Source organism: Harmonia axyridis, chromosome 3, assembly GCF_914767665.1.
Source record: "Harmonia axyridis chromosome 3, icHarAxyr1.1, whole genome shotgun sequence".
Lineage (NCBI taxonomy): Eukaryota > Metazoa > Arthropoda > Insecta > Coleoptera > Coccinellidae > Harmonia > Harmonia axyridis.
The window spans coordinates 33,185,114-33,205,084 of record NC_059503.1 but is presented as its reverse complement, the minus strand read 5'-3'; the positions used below and the strand labels follow the sequence as shown (position 1 = coordinate 33,205,084).

The following is a 19,971-nucleotide window of genomic DNA, read 5'->3' as shown; positions in this document are numbered from 1 at the left end:
CATAAATCAATACAATTTTCAATTACTAATAATTCATTACAATTCTTGATATGTCAGATTTAGTTAAGGAAACATCGAATTTTAGTTTCTTCCTGTGTTTTCCAGAAATCCCAGGATAATCCACACAGTTATAAATAGCGGTTTTTCCTCATTTAAAGTTCTTCCTCGATAACTCTTGAAATATTCATTTTAGGTAAAGAGTTTGCTTAAGTAACCCCACTATTTTTCTACGTAGAATCGACTGAAATAATAAAAAAAATATAGGTTCTAATTTGAAAATCTTGAGTTTTGATGAATTTTTGTTGTCATGTTCATGATCCTCTTATAAACACCCTGTACATTTTTGGTCGAAGCCGCAAACAATCTTATAATACTACGTATTTTCGAAATCGAAAAAGAAAAAAAAATTCTAAAAAAGCTTTTTCTGCTGAAATATTCAAAAAAATGTGAGTCGTCATCGCCACCTTTTTTTTCATAATAATCCCAATAACTCATGAACCGTTGAATTTTTTCTCAAGGTATGGCATATTGCCGAAATTGCCATAAAAAAAGCTATCTAATGATGCAATAATATACTGGGTGTGCCATTTGAAATAAGGAAGTAGTAGTTTGTTTCCGGTATAACCGGAAGTTGTAGGGATCTGAAAATATTTTAGGGAGAAAGATCATTGTCTCAAACCTCAATATGCAAATTTTCAGCTCAAAATTATGATTAGTTTTCCATAAACGTCTAATAGGCCATCCCGGTGAATCACCCTGTATAGGGGAGGAATCTTTTAACAATTCTTTTTAATATCTTAGTACTTAAATTGCACTTTACTCAATACTAAATTTTTTAGAAATCTAGCACTAATATTGTGATAGCCGAACCACTAAATTTAGACACTCAAGTTATACTGGGAGTCTCAATGAAAAAGAGCCACCCCTGTATTTCTCATATTATAACTATTTGCAAAATTGATACAGATACCATCACTGACATAGGTAGGGGAACACATCTACATACATTTTGTGATTCTTCTGGTAACGAATGCATTTGTTAAACATAAGAAATTCTGGTGCAATTTTAAAAATATGCATCAGAATCTTAGATGTCTAATAAATGTGTTCAACACCAGAGGCCTCACAAAATGTGCGTAAAATTTCCGAATTCGGTAAGTATGGCAGCCGATAATACTTAATTGGAACTTTTAATTTGAATGATTTCCTAATTTTTTATGTATAACAAAATCGGGCAATCAGAAGAAATTCATTTTTTTACTAGAGTATTGACTTGAGAATTTTGATTCGGACATTTCTGAAAAGGATATTCAAAGACCTTTAAATTAATTAAATTTAAACCACTCCACCCTATTTGAATTCCTTGGGTTTGTAGTTCCACGGATTTTGTTTCTAATAATAATAATAACAATTCTTCATTTCTAAATTAACCTCATATATACAAAAACATACATAAAGCTAATAGAACAATAACATCAAAAGTTTGGCACAATTCAGATGACAAGGTTCATAAAGTCATCTACACTGTTCGGTTCCAGATCTAAGAGTAATTTTTTAATTTTTATCTTGAACAGATTCTGATTTTCCAGAGATTTTATAGCATTTGCTAATCTAGTAAATATTCGTATACACATATAAGACGGTTTTTTTTTCAGTCAATCTAAGTCGATGTTTAGGATACTGTATATCAATGGATCTGGTTTCATATCTGGTGTTAAAATCTTTATTAAATTCAAATTTGCTCTTGTTTTTTTGTAGAAACATCAAGCACTCATATAGATACAGACCATATGAAAAGTCCTCTGCTTGGTTGTCTGAAATCCATCTTATATATGATTCTCAGTATCATAAATTTCGCAAGTCATTTTAATATGAGAAATATTGGGGATGCCCCCTTTTCATTGGGACAGTCGTCATGTTTTCCATCCATTCAAGCCAAACCTTTTGATATTTGTTGTTGTGTTTATAGGAAGCCCACCAATGCCTTATCAAGATAACCCTGACAATGTAGTGTCAGTATTCATCAACAAGCTAATCGATCCAGATAACCCTTACCCATCAGCGGATTGTGTTCGTATATCGCTTCTGCAATTCTCTTGCTTATTATTTGAACAGGCCAGTTCTCACTTTCATGATCCAGAGTCGAACAGTAAGACCCAGGGCTATAAGCTACGTCGGCTGATGACTTTCGCTTGGCCCTGCCTTCTTGTCGAGAACTGTGTTGATCCGGCTACCAGATATCATGGGCACTTACTACTTTCCCACATAATTTATAAATATAAGAAGATCCACAAGAAGATCGTTCTCCAAGTATTTCACAGTTTATTGAAGGCTCATGCTGTTGAAGCCAGGAGTGTTGTAAGGCAAGCATTAGATATATTGACTCCATCGGTTCCTTTGAGGATTGAAGAAGGTAAGTTAATTCCTATGCAAAAGTGAATTTTTAATTTTTTTCAACTTGAAACTTTCCTCAGGTAGTACAATGTTAATATATTGGACCAAAAAGATTATTGTTGATGAAGGTCATTCCATGCAACAGCTTTTCCATATTCTACAATTGGTCGTAAAGCACAGCAAGGTTTACTACCCTTTAAGACACCATATTGTACAATACATGGTGAATTCTATTCAGAGGTTAGGGTTTAGTCCTACTGCCACCTTGGAACACAGGAAATTAGCAGTGGAGTTAGCCGAAGTGATTATCAAATGGGAATTATATGGTATCAAAGAAGAAGAAATGAAAGAAATAAATGAAAGTAATCAAGTGAGTTTCCATTTTTGAGTTTATAATAAAAAGAATATTTTTTGGAAAGCACTCTATCTCAAAGCGCCTGTGATTTTGCAAGAAAAACGATTACATTTTCACTATCTGCAAAAAAATATATTTTTGTTCTCATAAACTCAGTGCTGTAACTATCAATATTCCCGGTTTCTGCAATGATTCTTTCCAGCTAAATCTTATTGGCTTTTTATATAAGTATTATCCTCATACTTGTTTTGTAACTTCATAACTGATTCTGCTATGGACATTACTGTAATACATGTTGAGAGCATAGTCCATCGTGATTAACTTAGAATGATAATTTTATAGTGAGATTACTTAATTTTTTCAGGTGAAACGTACACTTTACGACGATTCTGACCGAAAGAAGCTTGCAATATCTCAACCATCTACTTCGTCAGGAGCTTCTCAAATGTCTAAACCTGACATGGCTAGCAAACCAATCGACAAAGTTCACGTTGAATCTGTGCTCAATTTCTTAGTCCGACTACCCTGTACAGTTTTTGATCAACCCCCACCTCCAACCTCTCCATTAGGTAGCACCCCCTTGGAATTGCTGACCCGTAGGTGTATTCTGCTCTTGAAGACTTCTGTGAAGCCTGACCTGTGGCCTCAAACTTTTCACATAAAATTGGCGTATTTAGACGAGGTGAGAAAAGAGAAAAACTTTTCAATCAGATCATATAAAATCAAATATATTTATATCTTGTGCAAAATTATTCTGTCCAGTAATATCAATGAAATAAGGCCTTTGAAAAGTCGTTACATGAAACACAGGAAATATGTATATACTGTCAAGAAAGGCCATTTTAAAATGAATTCCACTCAAGCATTTTAATTTCTGAAATCTTGTTAAAACTGTTCCTGGGTATAGAGAACAGAGCATCAACAAAGCGAGAAAAAGAACTTTGATTATACACATAAGCAAGCTTTTATTATCAATTCCCAATAATATAAAAAGATGCTGAATCTGAAATATCCAATAAAAGTTACCCACTAATCTTTTACGTATGGTAAAGTGTTTCTTTTGACCTCAGAAATCTACTATTAAAATATATGTACAAGTCAAAGACTCACTCTGTATAAATCTTGTTATAATGTAATGAGTTGGTTAGAGAATATTCGTTTTATGAATTGATCAAACAATCAACAATGAATATTGTGTTATAGGTCCTGTTCAATATAGATGTACCAAACCCAATCTGGCCAAATATCCTAAACACATTGGAAGTTGTAACCTTCTTCCTGAGTGTTCTGAAGAGAGAACAAATATTAACTGAGTACAAGGGTCTTCAAAGAGGCATAAGCGCGTGTATATCATCAACGAATTCCAAGGTCATTAAATTGATACATGCTCTTTTAACGAAGTTGATGTCTATATTCCCCACGGAAAGAACCAATTCAACTGTATCTTGCAAGTACGAGGAATTGGATGTCTTGTATACTACAGTTGGAAAAGTTATCTATGAAGGTTTGTATTTATGTCCTGTGACATGGAAATAATACTATGAAGCGCTAAAAATGTCTTACTGCAAAAATTCTTTCAGTTATTTAGTACCAATAACATTTGGTTCAAATTCAATTTGTAAGAATTTCATGCTTATTTAATATGTTCTAACTTCCGTTATTTTTTTTTTGCAGTAATATTATCAAACTTAAATAATTATACAGTGATTCACCGCGATGGCGTATTAGACGTTTATGGAAAACTAATAATAATTTTTTACTGAAAATTTGCATGTTGGTGTTTGAAACAATGATTTTTATCCTTGAAATATCTTCAAATCTCTACAACTTCCGGTTATACCGGAAACATACTATTACTTCCTAATTTCAAATGGCACACCTAGTACATATATTATTGCATCATTAGATAGCTTATTTGATGACAATTTCAGCAATATGCCTTGGGTAAAAACTCAATGGTTCATGAGTTAATGGGATTCTTATGAAAAAAATGGTGGCGACGGGGACCACATATTTTTTTAATATTTCTGCTGAAATGTCTCTGATGAGCATTTTTTTTTGTCTTTCGCGGATTTAGAAATCTTTATGATTCCATTTTTCTGACATGCAACTTAATGACATCTGTATCATAGATTATGTGTTATCATCAGGGTTACAAAAACGAATCACGTTATTTGCCCTTTTCATTTGATTTTTTTGTCCGATCCCGTGAAAAATTTGGTAACATTTATACTTTTTTAGGAAGCTGATGAAATGAGGAATTGATTTACCTAGTTTGTACGTCAAGTTCCATGAAGTTTGTTCGGGTAATAAACAATCAATTCAAAGAAAATTTCCAAAAAAAAAATACCCTTTACAAACTCTTAATCTTATAAAACTATAAATTTTCGTTATTAAACAATAAATCATAGGGTTCCACTTTATATAAACGAATTTTTTACTGCCTTTTTACCTAAATACAATACAGTAAGTTATTCCAATTTACTGTATATCTTGGCCATTTCAACAAAGATGCTGTTATCAGATTCTTCATTAGTTTCTAAAGTTTTAATTGCCCTTTAGTTTCTGAAGATGTTGTTAAAACGATGTTGAGCGCAAATATTGAGAGTGTGATTCTTTCAACTTATGAAAGAAGATATTTACTGAAATCATTGACATAAAAAAATCATTTTTAATTTTAATCAATTGCTATATATCATCAAACTTTTGTACCAAAATTGTTTCGAATTGCCTACTTTGTCGCACCTGTTTCTTTAGATGAAATGAAATGATTTCCAGGTCTCAACAATTACGAGAAGAACGCCCAAGCAAACCCTTCTACCTTATTCGGTACCATCATGATGTTGAAAGCAGCCTGCACAAGCAACCATTCTTACATTGACCTTCTAATAACACCTTTCATGAGGGTGCTACACCGCTTGGCGAAGGAGCATCTGCAGCCAACCTCATCTGACTACTCAACTATGACCAGTGAGCTATTGATCCTCAGTCTTGATCTGGTAAAGACCAGAGTGGTCGTTATGGGAGTTGAAATGCGGAAGACCTTCATCGGCAACATCCTTGTGGGCTTGATAGAGAAGACACAAGACGTTAAAGTCATAAAAGCTATCATCAAGATGTTGGAGGAATGGATGAAATGTAAGAGCTACGTCACGCTGAACCAGGCTCCGAGTTTGAGGGAGAAGTCGATCTTACTCGTAAAAATGATGCAGTACGTCGAGAAGCGCTTTTCCGACGACGTTGACATAATGGCCCAGTTCCTCGACCTTATACTCTTCGTCTACACAGACTCAGCCCTGAAGCAAACAGAGCTAACCACTAAGCTGGAACCGGCCTTTCTGGCGGGACTGAGGAGCACGCAGCCGCAAATTCGCGCCAAGTTCTTCAAGGTATTCGACGAATCGATGAAGAGGCGGCTATATGACAGGCTTCTTTACATAGTGTGTTCACAAAACTGGGATGCCATAGGTCCTCATTATTGGATTAAGCAGTGCATCGAATTGCTGATGGTGACGGTGGCTGCCGATACGCAAATACAGATGTCGCACGAAAGCAGCATTTTGCCGAATATAACATCCGCCATCTACTCAGCCAACGCACAGAAGAAAGAGGAATTCATTAGAACCCAGCCTGACAATTTGAACCTAGGCACCATGATGGAGGTACGTATGTTTTTTTTTTTAGATTACCAAGGATAAAACTAAGATGCAACTTCACCAGAATAAAAGTACGGTTGCTCTGGTTAAATGATTCAATCGCAAATATGGTCTAACTGAATCACTACATTTTCACTTGTCGATATTTGATTGAAAGGGTCAAAATCGTTGTACTGGATAAAAAAAATTGATCGCGAAGCCCTAGTCCAATAATTTTCGGAATTATGAATTTCCTAATATTCTTTTGACTATCGGTAATACTGTTATCATCAGCATCACAACCAAGGTTCCATCACATTCGATTAGCCTAAAGCCTAGAGGCTACATTCGAAAGATGGTTTTATTCTTATGTTTTTTCCAAATACAATTCCATTTCCATTTTAAAATACCATTCTATTCATTTTTTTCTGCATTGTGACAGTATGCCTTGTTTTGGGGTTTTGTTTTTAAAATCGTGGAGGCTTTATAAAAAAGTATTTATCTATTATTATATTCAATAAATAATATATTTCAATAACAATTCATAATTTTTTTGATAACAAATGAAAAATTTCAAATCATATGTTTTAAATTCCTATCATTGAGATCCATATCATTCAAATGTTTAAAAAAAATATATAAATTATATCTGCTCCTTATTTCATTTTGAGTTACTTTTGCCAGAATATTAGGGTTTACATCAGTGCAAGCGTTTGTTATTTTTATTTTCATGAAGAATTCAATAATAAATGGATAGGAATTAATGGACAAATATCCTCCTAGATAGCAGGACCTAACGTCGATGGATTACTTTCTGTGGGCTATCCTGAAAAATATGGTATACATAACTGATTCTGACAATTTAGAGTCAGAATCAGTTTCCTTTAAAATACATAAATAAGTCCTTGGTTAACTTTGCCAACTAAAAGTTCAATTATCCCGTATAGCTACACAGGAGTTAGCATAGTGGTTAGTGCTTCTAATTCAGGACCATTGAGTCCTACGTTCGAATTGCTCAGTTATGTAGTGTATAAGCCTAAGATTTTGTCGGAATCCAGTAATTACCTATTATTATGGAACATTAAAACTTTTTGCAGATCAACGAAGAGATACTAGAAGTTGACTTAAACAACGTGGAGGGCACCCAGGTCGAGGAAAAACCCATAAACAGGGCTGAGACTGTGTCGAAGATGATCAAGAAACATTTCGAATTCATAGAAGTGGGGAGGAACATCACAACAGAACAATTCTTGTTGGCCGCTACACAATTGTGCCACCTAGACACTAATCTTGCGGAACAGGTGTGGTTGAATTTTTTTCCGAAACTTTGGAAGATACTTCAAGACGATCAAAGATACCAACTAGGGCGTGAAACGCTGGCCTTCATCATTTCCGGGATCCATATTATACAGAAGGATTGCCAACCGAACGCAGTGAATACTTTTGTGGAAGCGTTATGCAGGTAATTATCGAAATTATTTATTACTAGTTGAGGAAGAATATATTGAAATGACTATAGCATTTTCGATTTTCATCTGATTTCAATGAAATGGAGCCTAAATATTGCTCCAAGCTGAACTCAATTTATTTGTGACAAACTCAATAATTTTTTCACAGTTGTGTGCACCAAAGAATGTAATCCAAGATTATTTTTTAACTCGAGTTAAATCTTTCATTTCTATTGCACCGCTCATTAAATTTACTACTGCCAGATTAAACTTATCAAAATATAACTCTACTTTTATGAACTCTAATATATTTGTGTTTTGTCAGTTTTGTGTATATAACCATCAGATCATGCGACAACTGAAAACTGAAAAAGTGGATAAATACATTGCTCTTTTGTCCAATGAATTTGAAGTTTTAACACTTTTTTCGGTAATCTCAGTCCGTTCTTCACCTTTTGTTTAGCCGGGGGATTGGAAATTCCACTTAAATCCTCGGTGGATGTAGACACCCAGGAATCTTTCCAGCGTTTGGGGGGTCTGTCAATGGGTCTTCTGGTATTTTGAATTCTGTCTTGGACGATCTTAGCAATTCTTCCCGTGTTCGTTCTGCTGTTTTTTCAAAATTAAAAAGCAATAAATAAAAATTATCACAGGTTATAATATGGTTATATTACAGTATAAATTATGTTTTTCAAAACAAATTGCAATAAAAAACAAATGATTACACCAATGGATTTTACTGGAAAAAGTGTCTGTAGAATGATTTTGTTTCTTGATTAAAGCACCAGAAATAAAAAACTTATGCGAACTTTTCATTTCAAGCCATTTTCTAATTTTCTCTTATAGCTTGAAAACAGTTGAACTTATAAGGTTGCCTAATTTGAAAACGGCAAGAATGTGTATCGTCAACATCTGTAATTCTTCTGAAATGTTTCATTTGTTCATTTATTGGTCTTTAGTTATTTATTCATTGTTGCTAATTTACCACATTAGCCATGTGTTTCTAGAAAATACTTAAGAAAATATCAGAAAATCAGGAAATACAAATATTCTATCAGTGGAACAAGAAATTTATCCAATTTAATTTCAATGTACGGTTTTTCTGAGAAGTTAGTGAAATTCCACTATTGAACTAAATTTATGGCCAAAATTTTCGATAAGTTAAATGACGTGCGGGACACTAAAATCTGCTTATCCTCATTGAAAAATGTCTGCTCTTTCCAAATATTTCCATTAAATTCCAATATTCTATTATATAGGGTGTTGAATATCACCTTGTGAGAAGTCTCATCTTTTTCTAATACGGTCCTGAATTTTTTGATCAGTTCATAGATGAATCGATGGACTTTATGGAATGAAATCATAAGTTTCAAATATCACCCTGTAGAATAACAATTCCAAGCTTCGTCCAAAATTTTGTGTTATTAGCGTCGTTTTTTTGCTGAGATGTTTTAATTTGTTGATTTCATTATAATTTTTTAATTGTATTCCATACAGATGCATACCTTCAGTTCAGATGCAACCAGCAGCGATGAGGTATCTAGGCAAATCATACAATCTTTGGCACAGGATGACCCTGGGACTTGAGCAGATGGCATTCGACCCATCTTCGGTTAAGAAAAATTCCAATCCGGTCAGCTGCTACGAGTTCGAAACGGAGGCTGGCAAGAGCGAATTGCTGGATTCTCTCGGAGATCTTTATCACCTATTGTGCGAGGAGGATCTATGGGCGGGCCTTTGGCAAAAACATGCTCATTACAAAGAGACAAGCGTCGCAATCGCGTACGAGCAACACGGCTTCTTCGAACAGGCCCAAGCCGCTTACGAGGCGGCCATGGTCAAGCATAAGCAAGACGCCGCTACCGGTCCCACTCCCACCTACACCCAGAGGGAGATACTCATGTGGAACGAGCACTGGGTTCGCTGTATGAAGGAACAGAACCAATGGGAAGCGTTGAAGGAATACGCGAAGAACGGAGTGTACGATCCTTTTCTGCTGTTGGAAAGCGCCTGGAGGATACCGCAGTGGGATGTCGTCAAAGACGTATTGACGCACGTCGAGTACCAGTGTCCCAAGGAGCTGGCATGGAAGATGACCATGTATGGTGGTTATTTGCTGATCTGTCAGCCAGAAGAGAGTAAGCCGCTTAAATTCGTGGAGAGATACGTGGAGAATGCTACAGCTCTTTGTCTAAATGAGTGGAAGAGGTTGCCGCATATTGTCAGTCATATACATTTGAATTATTTACAGGTGAGGTGCATTCGATATCTTTTTGAGCGCTCGTTCACCGAACATATAGGTCTGAATATCCGTCGAGATATATTCGATTCTCAAAATTTTTGAGCCAAAAAGGTGCTCAAACGATTAGGTTCGACTCACTAATGACGAATCCGATATCAATTTCAGGGATGTCCTAGAAACTTGAAATTCTGTGAAATTCATTCGATCAAGACGAAAATTTGCATCTGAATGTAAATTGACTAAGTCTCCTTGTTAATATCAAACATTAACTTGGAGCTTTGATTTTAAACTAAATTTCAAGCTGATAATTCATCAAAACCATAAAAATATTGAAGAAGGACGTTACTTATCAAACAAGATTAAGGTTTTTACAAAAATTAAGTGATGGTTCCAAGTAACAACTGAAAGGAGTAACAAGTTATTTGTCAATTCTGGCCTACTATTTAAACAAAAAAATAAAAGGAAGTTTATGTAGCTAGACTCGATATTTTGTAGAGTGTGATACATTGTTGAATTCGTATTTTTTTTCTTTATCGCCTCATAAGAAGAACCAATATGGTGTCCATGAGGAAAAAAAATTGACTATCGCGTCTCTGAAAAATGGAAAAGAGAAAAAACTAACGAGACCATTAAAATCTCTATATTGGATAATGGCTACAGACCTAATTTCGTGAAGTTATCTCTAGAAACAAATAAGAGTTATACAGAAAAAAAGAAAATATCGATTTTTAGTTTTTTTAGATATCTCAGGAACCATTGGAAATATTTCAGATCTGTTCACACCAACACACTCATCCATAAATAACGTAACTTTTTTGTAATTTAAGCCATTCTGTATTTCTAACGGTATCCGATATCCCTGTAGCGCCCCTCTAAACAGTTTTAACCCAGTATAGGGTAAATGGGGAAGAAATTATTCTCATAATGCAATATCTTCTTCTATACTTGAATACCCCCACATTTGAAATGACAAATTTCTATTTAAACAAGTTATTCATTTGTAATAAAAAATTTTAGGCCGCTCAACAAATAATGGAGCTCCAAGAAGCCTATCAAATACATAAAGGTTTATCACAAGCCCATCAAAACTCCTTGCATGATATGAAAGCAATAGTAAAGACATGGCGGAATAGATTACCAGTAATTGCTGATGATCTTTCACATTGGAACGACATTATAACCTGGCGACAGCATCATTATCAGGTAATATTTATTTCAAATGTATTAATTTCCTTGTTGTATACCTTGTATATCTTAATGCATTAACTTGAAGCAGAAGCGATATTCGTATAAATTATTGTTAACTTTCATTTTTCAACCGAATACTGAAGACGTCCGTTCTGGAAGACGTAAAATAATTACCTAACCAATGTTGAAATTATTGATAATACTCCAGTCATTTAGTAGTTTTACCTGGAAAGTTTTCTGGAAGTTTTGAAAATTGGTACTTAAAGATATTTCATAAAATCAGTTGGAAAGGAGATATTATCAAAAAACTGTTTTTGGGCGCCATTGGTGGCAAAGTTGAAATTCGGAAAAAGCACATCGAAATCTATAAAAGTCCCAATTTTCAAAACCATTTTTCAAATGACTGGATGTATGCAATTCACTGAATTTTCCATTTGATAATCAGATGACATATCTTCACAGGCAATTGTGAATCATTACGAAACAGCAAGAGATACAGGAAATGCCAATTCAATGTTGGGAGTACATGCATCAGCTCAGGCCATCATCCATTTCGGAAAGATAGCAAGGAAACACAAAATGCCTGCCGTTTGTCTCGAAACTCTCAACAAGATATACACTATTCCAAGTGTACCTATCATCGATTGTTACCAGAAAATTCGACAAGAGGTCAAAAGCTATCTCCAGATAGCATCTCTGAAAGACAAAACAGAGTTTCAAGAAAGTAAGTTGAATGATATTACGCAATACATATAAATACAAAAACCTAACTGAAAAGCGAAATTAGAATTGAACAAATCTTTTCTTTGTTTTTTTATACCGGGTGAATTTTTTGAGTTGAATCAGTCAAAAATCTCGAAAAGAAAACATCTTACGAAAAAATATTTCTAATAAAAGGTTGATGGTTTTGAGGGGGAAGTTCTTTAATGCTTAAACCACTTGCTTTTACTTCACTTTATGAGGGTTACAGGGGCAGAATTCCATATGAATGATAAATGGATGGGATACTTTGAGGTCGGAAGGACGGAAAATTCAAATTCGATCACAGAGCCATCTGTGATGAATTGTGAAAACATTTTCGAACAAAACTTTAATTTTTTTTGCCGTAGAATACGGATCTGCAATACAAATAGGGGTGCCTATTTGAAATTTTAAAGTTGACTTCCCTCCACCCACAAGGGTAAAGGAAATGGAGGAGTTTGTAAATGGACTTATCCTTTTCCAAATAGCATAATTGCATAATTTTTATTACCTAGCAATCCCAGCATCCGTCGGACACTTCGTCGTCTTTAGGAAGTATTTTTGTAGGGCGTGTTCAACCATGATACTTGATATAAAGAAATGGTGTTCAACTACCTAATTCTAATGTTGAGAGGCAACCTCCAAGAAATTCTTTCTATATTGAAGTTGCCGACCGAAGCAATAAATGATACTGGGTTATTAATAACAAACGAAAATCCATTAGAGACATAATGTTCTTTCCATTGACAAACTTTTTATTCAGATATATGTAGATTGCTAGAATGAAAATGTGTTTTATCAGTTGGAGTCCCCCCCTTGGATACCTAAATTATTGAAAAAAGATGGTTTTGTAATACATAAAATGGATTTTATCGCGTTTTAATAAAAAAAACCAACTTGCTTGGTCCTATGTATCTACATAAATTTTGCATTTGCTCCTTAGTGTCATGGTGGGATTAATTGTCTTCTTACTATCAGTATCATACACCTCATATTCTTGTTATTTGAATTTTATTCATAAATAATAAATTGGTCTGTTCAAACAACGGTCTGGACCAGTTTTGAATCATCGCATCGGCTGTTGAATATTTTCAGTTTCAGTTTTAACTGAGAACGCGTCGTCCTGTTTTTAACAGCCCTAATATCACGAATGCTATCAATCTGCATTATATCAAATGTTTCAGTTCTTCCTTTGGGTCTTGAGGTGATCAACAACACCAACATACAGTTCTTCGCCAAAGAGATGACAGCGGAGTTTTATGCCCTCAAAGGCATATTGTACCACCTGATGAACAAATCCGACGACGCCAACAAATGCTTCTCGGCAGCGATCCAGCTGCACGACACATCTATCAAGGCTTGGGCTTATTACGGAGATTACCTGGAAGCCATCTTTACCAGGGATCAGAGGCAGATCAGTCTGGGTGTGAACGCCATGATCTGCTTCCTTCACGCCTGCAGACATCAGAACGAGGCCAAATCAAGGAAGTATATGGCCAAAATTCTTTGGTTGCTCAGCTACGACGACAAGAACTCGAGTCTTATGGAAGCGTTGGACAAGTATTCAGTTGGCGTACTGCCCATCCTGTGGTTGCCTTGGACACCCCAACTCCTTAATTGCCTTGTACAATATGAAGGTCACGTAATATTGAACATATTATGCCAGGTAGGCAGGATGTTCCCTCAGGCGGTCTACTTCCCTATCCGTATCTTATACCTCACGCTTCGGCGAGCTACAGCTAGGGAAACGAGCGTCCAACAGCACAACCAGGATCCCCAACCCTCGTCGGATCAGGGCGGGACTTCACAGGAACAAACCGCCACCAGCAACGAAGCCTCATCAATAAAGGCCACACCGGCAATGATACGGTGCTCAAAAATAATGAAAATGCAAAAAGACTTCTATCCTATCGTTCTGCTAAGCTTGGAGGGTATCGCGGACCAGATGGAATGGTTCCGAGAGAACTGGTATGAAGAGGTTCTTAGACAGTTGAGACAGGGACTCGCGAAATGCTACGCCATCGCGTTCGAGAATAGGGACAGCGTGGGCGATGCAAAGATAACGCCGCACATCTTGAACTTCGTCCGGAAATTGGTGTCTACCTTCGGCATAGGAGTGGAGAACATATCTAGTTCAGTGAACGTCACCTTCCACTCGGCAGCCTCGGAAAGCTTAGCGAGGCGAGCGGAGGCCACTTATCAAGATCCTGTGTTCAAAGAGATGAAACAAGAGTTCACAAAGGACTTTGACTTCTCTCAACCGAACAGCATGAGGTTGCACAACTTGATATTCAAGCTGAAGAAGTGGATCAAGATCCTGGACAATAGATCGAAGATGTTGCTTCAATCATTTTTGATGGAAGACAAGTGCCGTTTCCTGTCAATCTTCTCACTTAAGACGGCAGAAGTTGAATTGCCGGGCGAGTTCCTACTACCCAAGCATAACCATTATTTTGTGAGGATCACCAGATTTATGCCTCGAGTGGACGTTGTTCAGAAACATAATTGCTCGGCTAGAAGGTGGGTTTCTTTGAATTTCTCTAGAATCGACAATACTTTTTTTGTATTCTGGATACATATCTTTCAGAAATTATTTACAAACACTTCTTTAATTATTTTATAAAATAACCTAACTATATCTCATTGATTCCACCTGGTGTATCCAATTCAATTTGAAAAGTAATGATCAATTGGTCTTGAAAGGCTTTTGTCAATGTATACTAATAATCTGACATATTGGCTCGCCTTGTTTGAAAGTATTCTTCTTCCTTCATTGTTTGGTAGTCGATTTTTCAGGTTTACAGAGACTGTTGAGATAATTTTTTATCATAACATATTTTTATTCCGCCAGTACTTGGACCTGCCTGTCATCACCCTAGCCAAAAGAATTTCATCATTTTATAAATATTCCCCCATATTACTGCAATTTGTTAATGAATATTTGGAATCCTCCCATGGACATGTTGAATTTTTTTTGTTTGATTTGCACATCCTATCAATATTGATCATTACTAATACAGGGTCTTTCACGAGGAACCTCACCCATATTTATACGGGAAACTACTGAACGTATTTTCATGAAATTCAGCACTTATAAGTATTTCACGATGCTGATGAAATCTAAAATATTTTCAAGGCATGAGCACCTCCGGTTTTTCCGGAAATGACGTCAACTTCCGTTTTTCAAATTAGAACACCATTTTTTTATTGCAGAAATAGATTCCTTAGAAAATTTCAAGTTATTTTGATGCAACATTTTTCAGTTTTGGTTGGAAAATTCTCTCTGAGCGGGAAAATTCGAAAAAAAATCGAAAATAGAGCTCCGCTGAAACAAGAATAACTTCGAGGTTTTTGGATGGAAAATTTTCATTTTTGGGATTTTTCAAGATGTAAGATTGATGTATCCACTTTAAAAATCGAAATCGCGATTCATGATACAGGGGGTGAAAAAATCGCTTTCAAAGTTAGGGATGACAAAATCGTGAAAAATCAATTTTTTCAAATTAGAACCCCATTTTTTTATGGCAGATATTGAATCTACGTTAAAAAATAATGTGAGAATAAGCATCACACCCTTGCCCTAAATTGGATATTTTCTGAGTTATTCACAAAAAACTGTTTTTCGTCTTGAATTTTCAGCTATTTCTTTTCCCTTCACGCCAAAAAGATGAAATTTTCAGGAACTGTTATTTGAACCTTGCTGTATATTTTTCACCCCTTCTTGAAACCGACTAAAATTAGGCATAGTGATCGATTTTATAACTTAATACGAATTATCACCAAATTAATAGTAAACACAAAATGCTACTGAATAAAGAGGAATTTGGCAGATGTAATTAATGATATCCATCATTAAAAAAAAAGAATGTAAAACATGGTAAGTTTTTGCATATGGTTCATAAGGAATTATTTATTTATCACTGGAGAGAAAACCGATGGCCGATTAGTTGAAATAAAGAGGTTTCCGATACAAATTCGAATCAAAATTCGCCATCTATTTAGGAACAACCTGTAACTTTTTTCTCTTGCATATTAGGGTATTGAAATCTAAAACATGGTTTAAGTAACAGTTCCTGAAAATTTCATCTTTTTGGCGTGAAGGGAAAAGAAATAGCTGAAAATTCAAGACGAAAAACAGTTAATAACTCAGAAAATATCCACTTTAGGGCAAGGGTGTGATGCATACACTCTCATTATTTTTTAACGTAGATTCAATATCTGCCATAAAAAAATGGGATTCTAATTTGAAAAAATTGATTTTTCACGATTTTGTCATCCCTAACTTTGAAAGCGATTTTTTCAACCCCTGTATCATGAATCGCGATTTCGATTTTTAAAGTGGATACATCAATCTTACATCTTGAAAAATCCCAAAAATGAAAATTTTCCATCCAAAAACCTCGAAGTTATTCTTGTTTCAGCGGAGCTCTATTTTCGATTTTTTTTTCGAATTTTCCCGCTCAGAGAGAATTTTCCAACCAAAACTGAAAAATGTTACATCAAAATATCTTGAAATTTTTTAAGGAATCTATTTCTGCAATAAAAAAATGGTGTTCTAATTTGAAAAACGGAAGTTGACGTCATTTCCGGAAAAACCGGAGGTGCTCATGCCTTGAAAATATTTTAGATTTCATCAGCATCGTGAAATACTTATAAGTGCTGAATTTCATGAAAATACGTTCAGTAGTTTCCCGTATAAATATGGGTGAGGTTCCTCGTGAAAGACCCTGTATAGTATGTTCGTAGTATCTGCTGAGAATGGCTTGGTCTTAAATAACTAATAAAAAGCCTTCCCTTTTTAGATACATGCTATGTATTGTGAGAGCCAATAGTTCCAAGTTTTAATGTCAACAAAATACTGGCGCTCTCCTTCATATAGTGTTCGGTAGGGATCTAAGGTGTTTACTTTGTCCTTAAAGTATTTTCGAGTCTCGGGCTCATGTCATTGATGGATATTCACCAGGCTTCTTCCCCCGTTATTTATTTATGATAATATTGTTATTAAGTAACAACAAAAAACAACATAAACAAGTAGCTAAGATCTAACAGTTAGTGATAATCTATATATATCTATATTTTTCATTCTCATTATATTCTATTATCTATATTGTTATCAATTTCCAGATTATACATTAGAGGACACAACGGCAAAATCTATCCTTACCTAGTGGTAAATGATTCTGGTTTGGCAGATGCGAGAAGGGAGGAGCGTGTTCTCCAATTGTTGAGAATGATGAACAACTGCTTAGGCAAGCAAAAAGAGACTTCAAGAAGATTTTTGAACTTTACTGTACCACGTGTGGTGGCGGTTTCCCAACAGATACGTCTTGTTGAAGACAACCCCAGTTCAGTGTCTTTGCTAGATATTTACAAATCCGGCTGTGTGAAATTAGGAATAGACTATGATAAACCTATAAATTATTATTATGAAAGACTTGCAAATGTGCAAAGCAGGGGTATCAAAGCCAGTCATCAGGTTTACAGGGACATATTGAAAGGTGTGCAAAGTACAATGGTTCCTAGGAATTTGTTGAAGCAATGGGCCCTTAGAACTTTTCCTTCGGCCACTGATTATTGGCAGTTCAGGAAAATGTTTACTTTGCAATTGGCACTTGCCTGTTTCGCAGAATACGTGTTTCATTTAACCAGGTTGAATCCAGATATGATGTATCTGCACCAAGATTCTGGACTCATGAATATAGCATACTTTAAGTTCGATGTTGACGATAGTACAGGTGAGTTTGCAGAATTCTAGTACCCCGAAAGATAAAAAGATTACATAAAAATTCTTCAACTGTTTCAGGAGAATTGGATACCACGAGACCAGTACCTTTCAGACTGACGCCTAATATTATTGAATATTTAAATCCAGTCGGTATAAGCGGACCTTTAACTGCATCTATGATAGCAACTGCAAGATGTTTTGTTTATCCAAACTTCAAGGTAAATTTATTGAGAAAAAAGAGTTAATAACACCAGCATTTGGATTTTATATATTTTTTTTCAAATGTACAATAACAACGTCATATTTTGACTGACAAGATCTACTTTTCCTCTGACAGAGGAAAAAGTGTTGCTGTGTCAACAATGAATTACTTTGCCTTCCCTTGAAGGAAAAAGTGTCACTTGGAAATGATAAATATCAACTATTATACTTCATGTCTGTCTAATTTATTTTTTTTTATTATTATTAAATTAATATAGCATGAAAACTGTAATTAGGTAAATTTTCCATTGATCAATCAATTTTAACGATCGTTGATATAAATCTTATTTAAAGTTATATCTCCAGATTTTTATAAAATATAAATTAAAAAAAACCTGGAGATTTACTCCAGATTTTTATGAATTTCTTAACATTCTTAACATAATTCTATAAATATTTCATTTTTAGGTTCTCGCAATATTGAAACCAATCCTTAAAGACGAAATGATTCTTTCACGAATGAAGAAATCGGAGGAATCCCCATTGAACAACAGGGAAAAAATAGCAGATGGCGAGCAAGTTATAAATATGGTCAATAGAGCAGTGTCATCAATATCTAATAGACTTAATACTTTGTCCCACTTTGAGGGTGTGGATAGCAGAGTGAGTAATGTTTATTTAAGCGCTTGCTACCTGAACAGGACGTTATCATATAATTTTGTCAAAATGTCTATAATTTTTTATTTTTACGCCGGGAATGGTCTGAACGATAAGGATCGACTCACTGATGACAAATCCGTCCTCAAATTCAGTTATGTCGTCCGACCGGAAATACGATAACTCTCAAACGAAAAACTTGACATTTTCAGAGTAGGTTCTGATCACAAATGCTGCGGTTGAGTTCGTTAATAGGCAGAATTCGACTAGGGGTAATGTTGATATCTTGATCATTTCAAAACTACGAACTAATTAGATCGATATGGAAATCTACATTGAGAATCTCAATACAGAATTCCGTCTCAATTTGGTATGTAAAATAATATACAAAAATCTCAAGTTTCGTGTAAAATTTGATAATGGTTTTGTCATCATAGCCATAGAAAATTCCAGCTTAAAACCGAAAAAACAACCAATTATTTCCGTAATGACTGGTCCTACTAGGTTGAAATTTAGTTTGTATATGTAAAATAATCACTCGACTGTTCTGGACAAATTTCAAAAGGAATGTATCATTAGAACTGATGAAGATAATCACATCTCATATGTAGTTATATGGCCTCCAAGGGTGAAATAGATGCATGAATAACGCAAAGTCATTGATTTTCTGGTTTTTTTTTCAATTTCGACTGACATTTTTTTTTTTTCAGTTGGCCACACTGGTAGCGGCAGCAAGTAGTCATGATAACCTATGCCGTATGGATCCTGCTTGGCATCCTTGGTTGTAAAATGATCTGGATTCAATTTTTTTTTTTATTTAGGTTTGTGAACATACTTAATTTAATTTTTTTTTGTTTCTTTTTATAATTATAACATGAAATAAGATTTTTGTGTTTTTATTTTATCACCCCACAGTTGTCTAATTGTCCATCAACTGAAATTCTTGAGTCAGAATGTTTTTTTTATAACAATGGGTGTTACATGAAAAAATTTTGTTGAATGTGATCTGAAGATCTTGGTAGCAAATAGAACAATATCCGCCAACATCACAGAACAGCAGATAGGGGGACATTCAATGATTCACATGACTGGAAAAGACTTCTGGTTTGTGAAGACTACTCAAATAAGTCCCATACAAAATGCATATGATTTATTTGTTGTTACAAGTTCCCCCAGCAGCTGATTGGATGATAAAGTGGTAACACTGCGCTATTGATGTAACCACCAATGTTATCCGGTGGTTTGAAAATCATTTTTTGAGGAAATTGTTACACCCCTTTTACCATCTTTCTACAAATTATCTTGGAAACTATGTGAGTTATTTGCAAGTAATTTCGTACAAATAACTCTTTGCAAGTTATATCAATGAGGATTGTTACAACTAC

The 19,971-nt window shown here is 35.0% G+C and overlaps 1 protein-coding gene across 4 annotated transcripts in view; it reads left to right on the top strand.

Moving 5' to 3' along the window:
- Positions 1-19,471, top strand: part of LOC123677032 (transcription-associated protein 1) — a 34,632-nt gene extending 15,161 nt beyond the window's left edge. For all 4 annotated transcript variants that reach the window (XM_045613440.1, XM_045613439.1, XM_045613438.1 and 1 more), the window contains exons 22-35: positions 1,970-2,413; positions 2,475-2,764; positions 3,114-3,431; positions 3,953-4,253; positions 5,528-6,411; positions 7,482-7,846; positions 9,330-10,083; positions 11,092-11,277; positions 11,725-11,986; positions 13,188-14,523; positions 17,128-17,738; positions 17,807-17,946; positions 18,398-18,592; positions 19,297-19,471. In XM_045613440.1, coding sequence (XP_045469396.1) covers positions 1,970-2,413; positions 2,475-2,764; positions 3,114-3,431; positions 3,953-4,253; positions 5,528-6,411; positions 7,482-7,846; positions 9,330-10,083; positions 11,092-11,277; positions 11,725-11,986; positions 13,188-14,523; positions 17,128-17,738; positions 17,807-17,946; positions 18,398-18,592; positions 19,297-19,374 — 6,164 coding nt within the window. In that variant the 3' untranslated portion in view covers positions 19,375-19,471. The remainder of the gene's footprint in view (positions 1-1,969; positions 2,414-2,474; positions 2,765-3,113; positions 3,432-3,952; positions 4,254-5,527; positions 6,412-7,481; positions 7,847-9,329; positions 10,084-11,091; positions 11,278-11,724; positions 11,987-13,187; positions 14,524-17,127; positions 17,739-17,806; positions 17,947-18,397; positions 18,593-19,296) is intronic.
- The last annotated feature ends 500 nt before the right edge of the window (positions 19,472-19,971 follow it).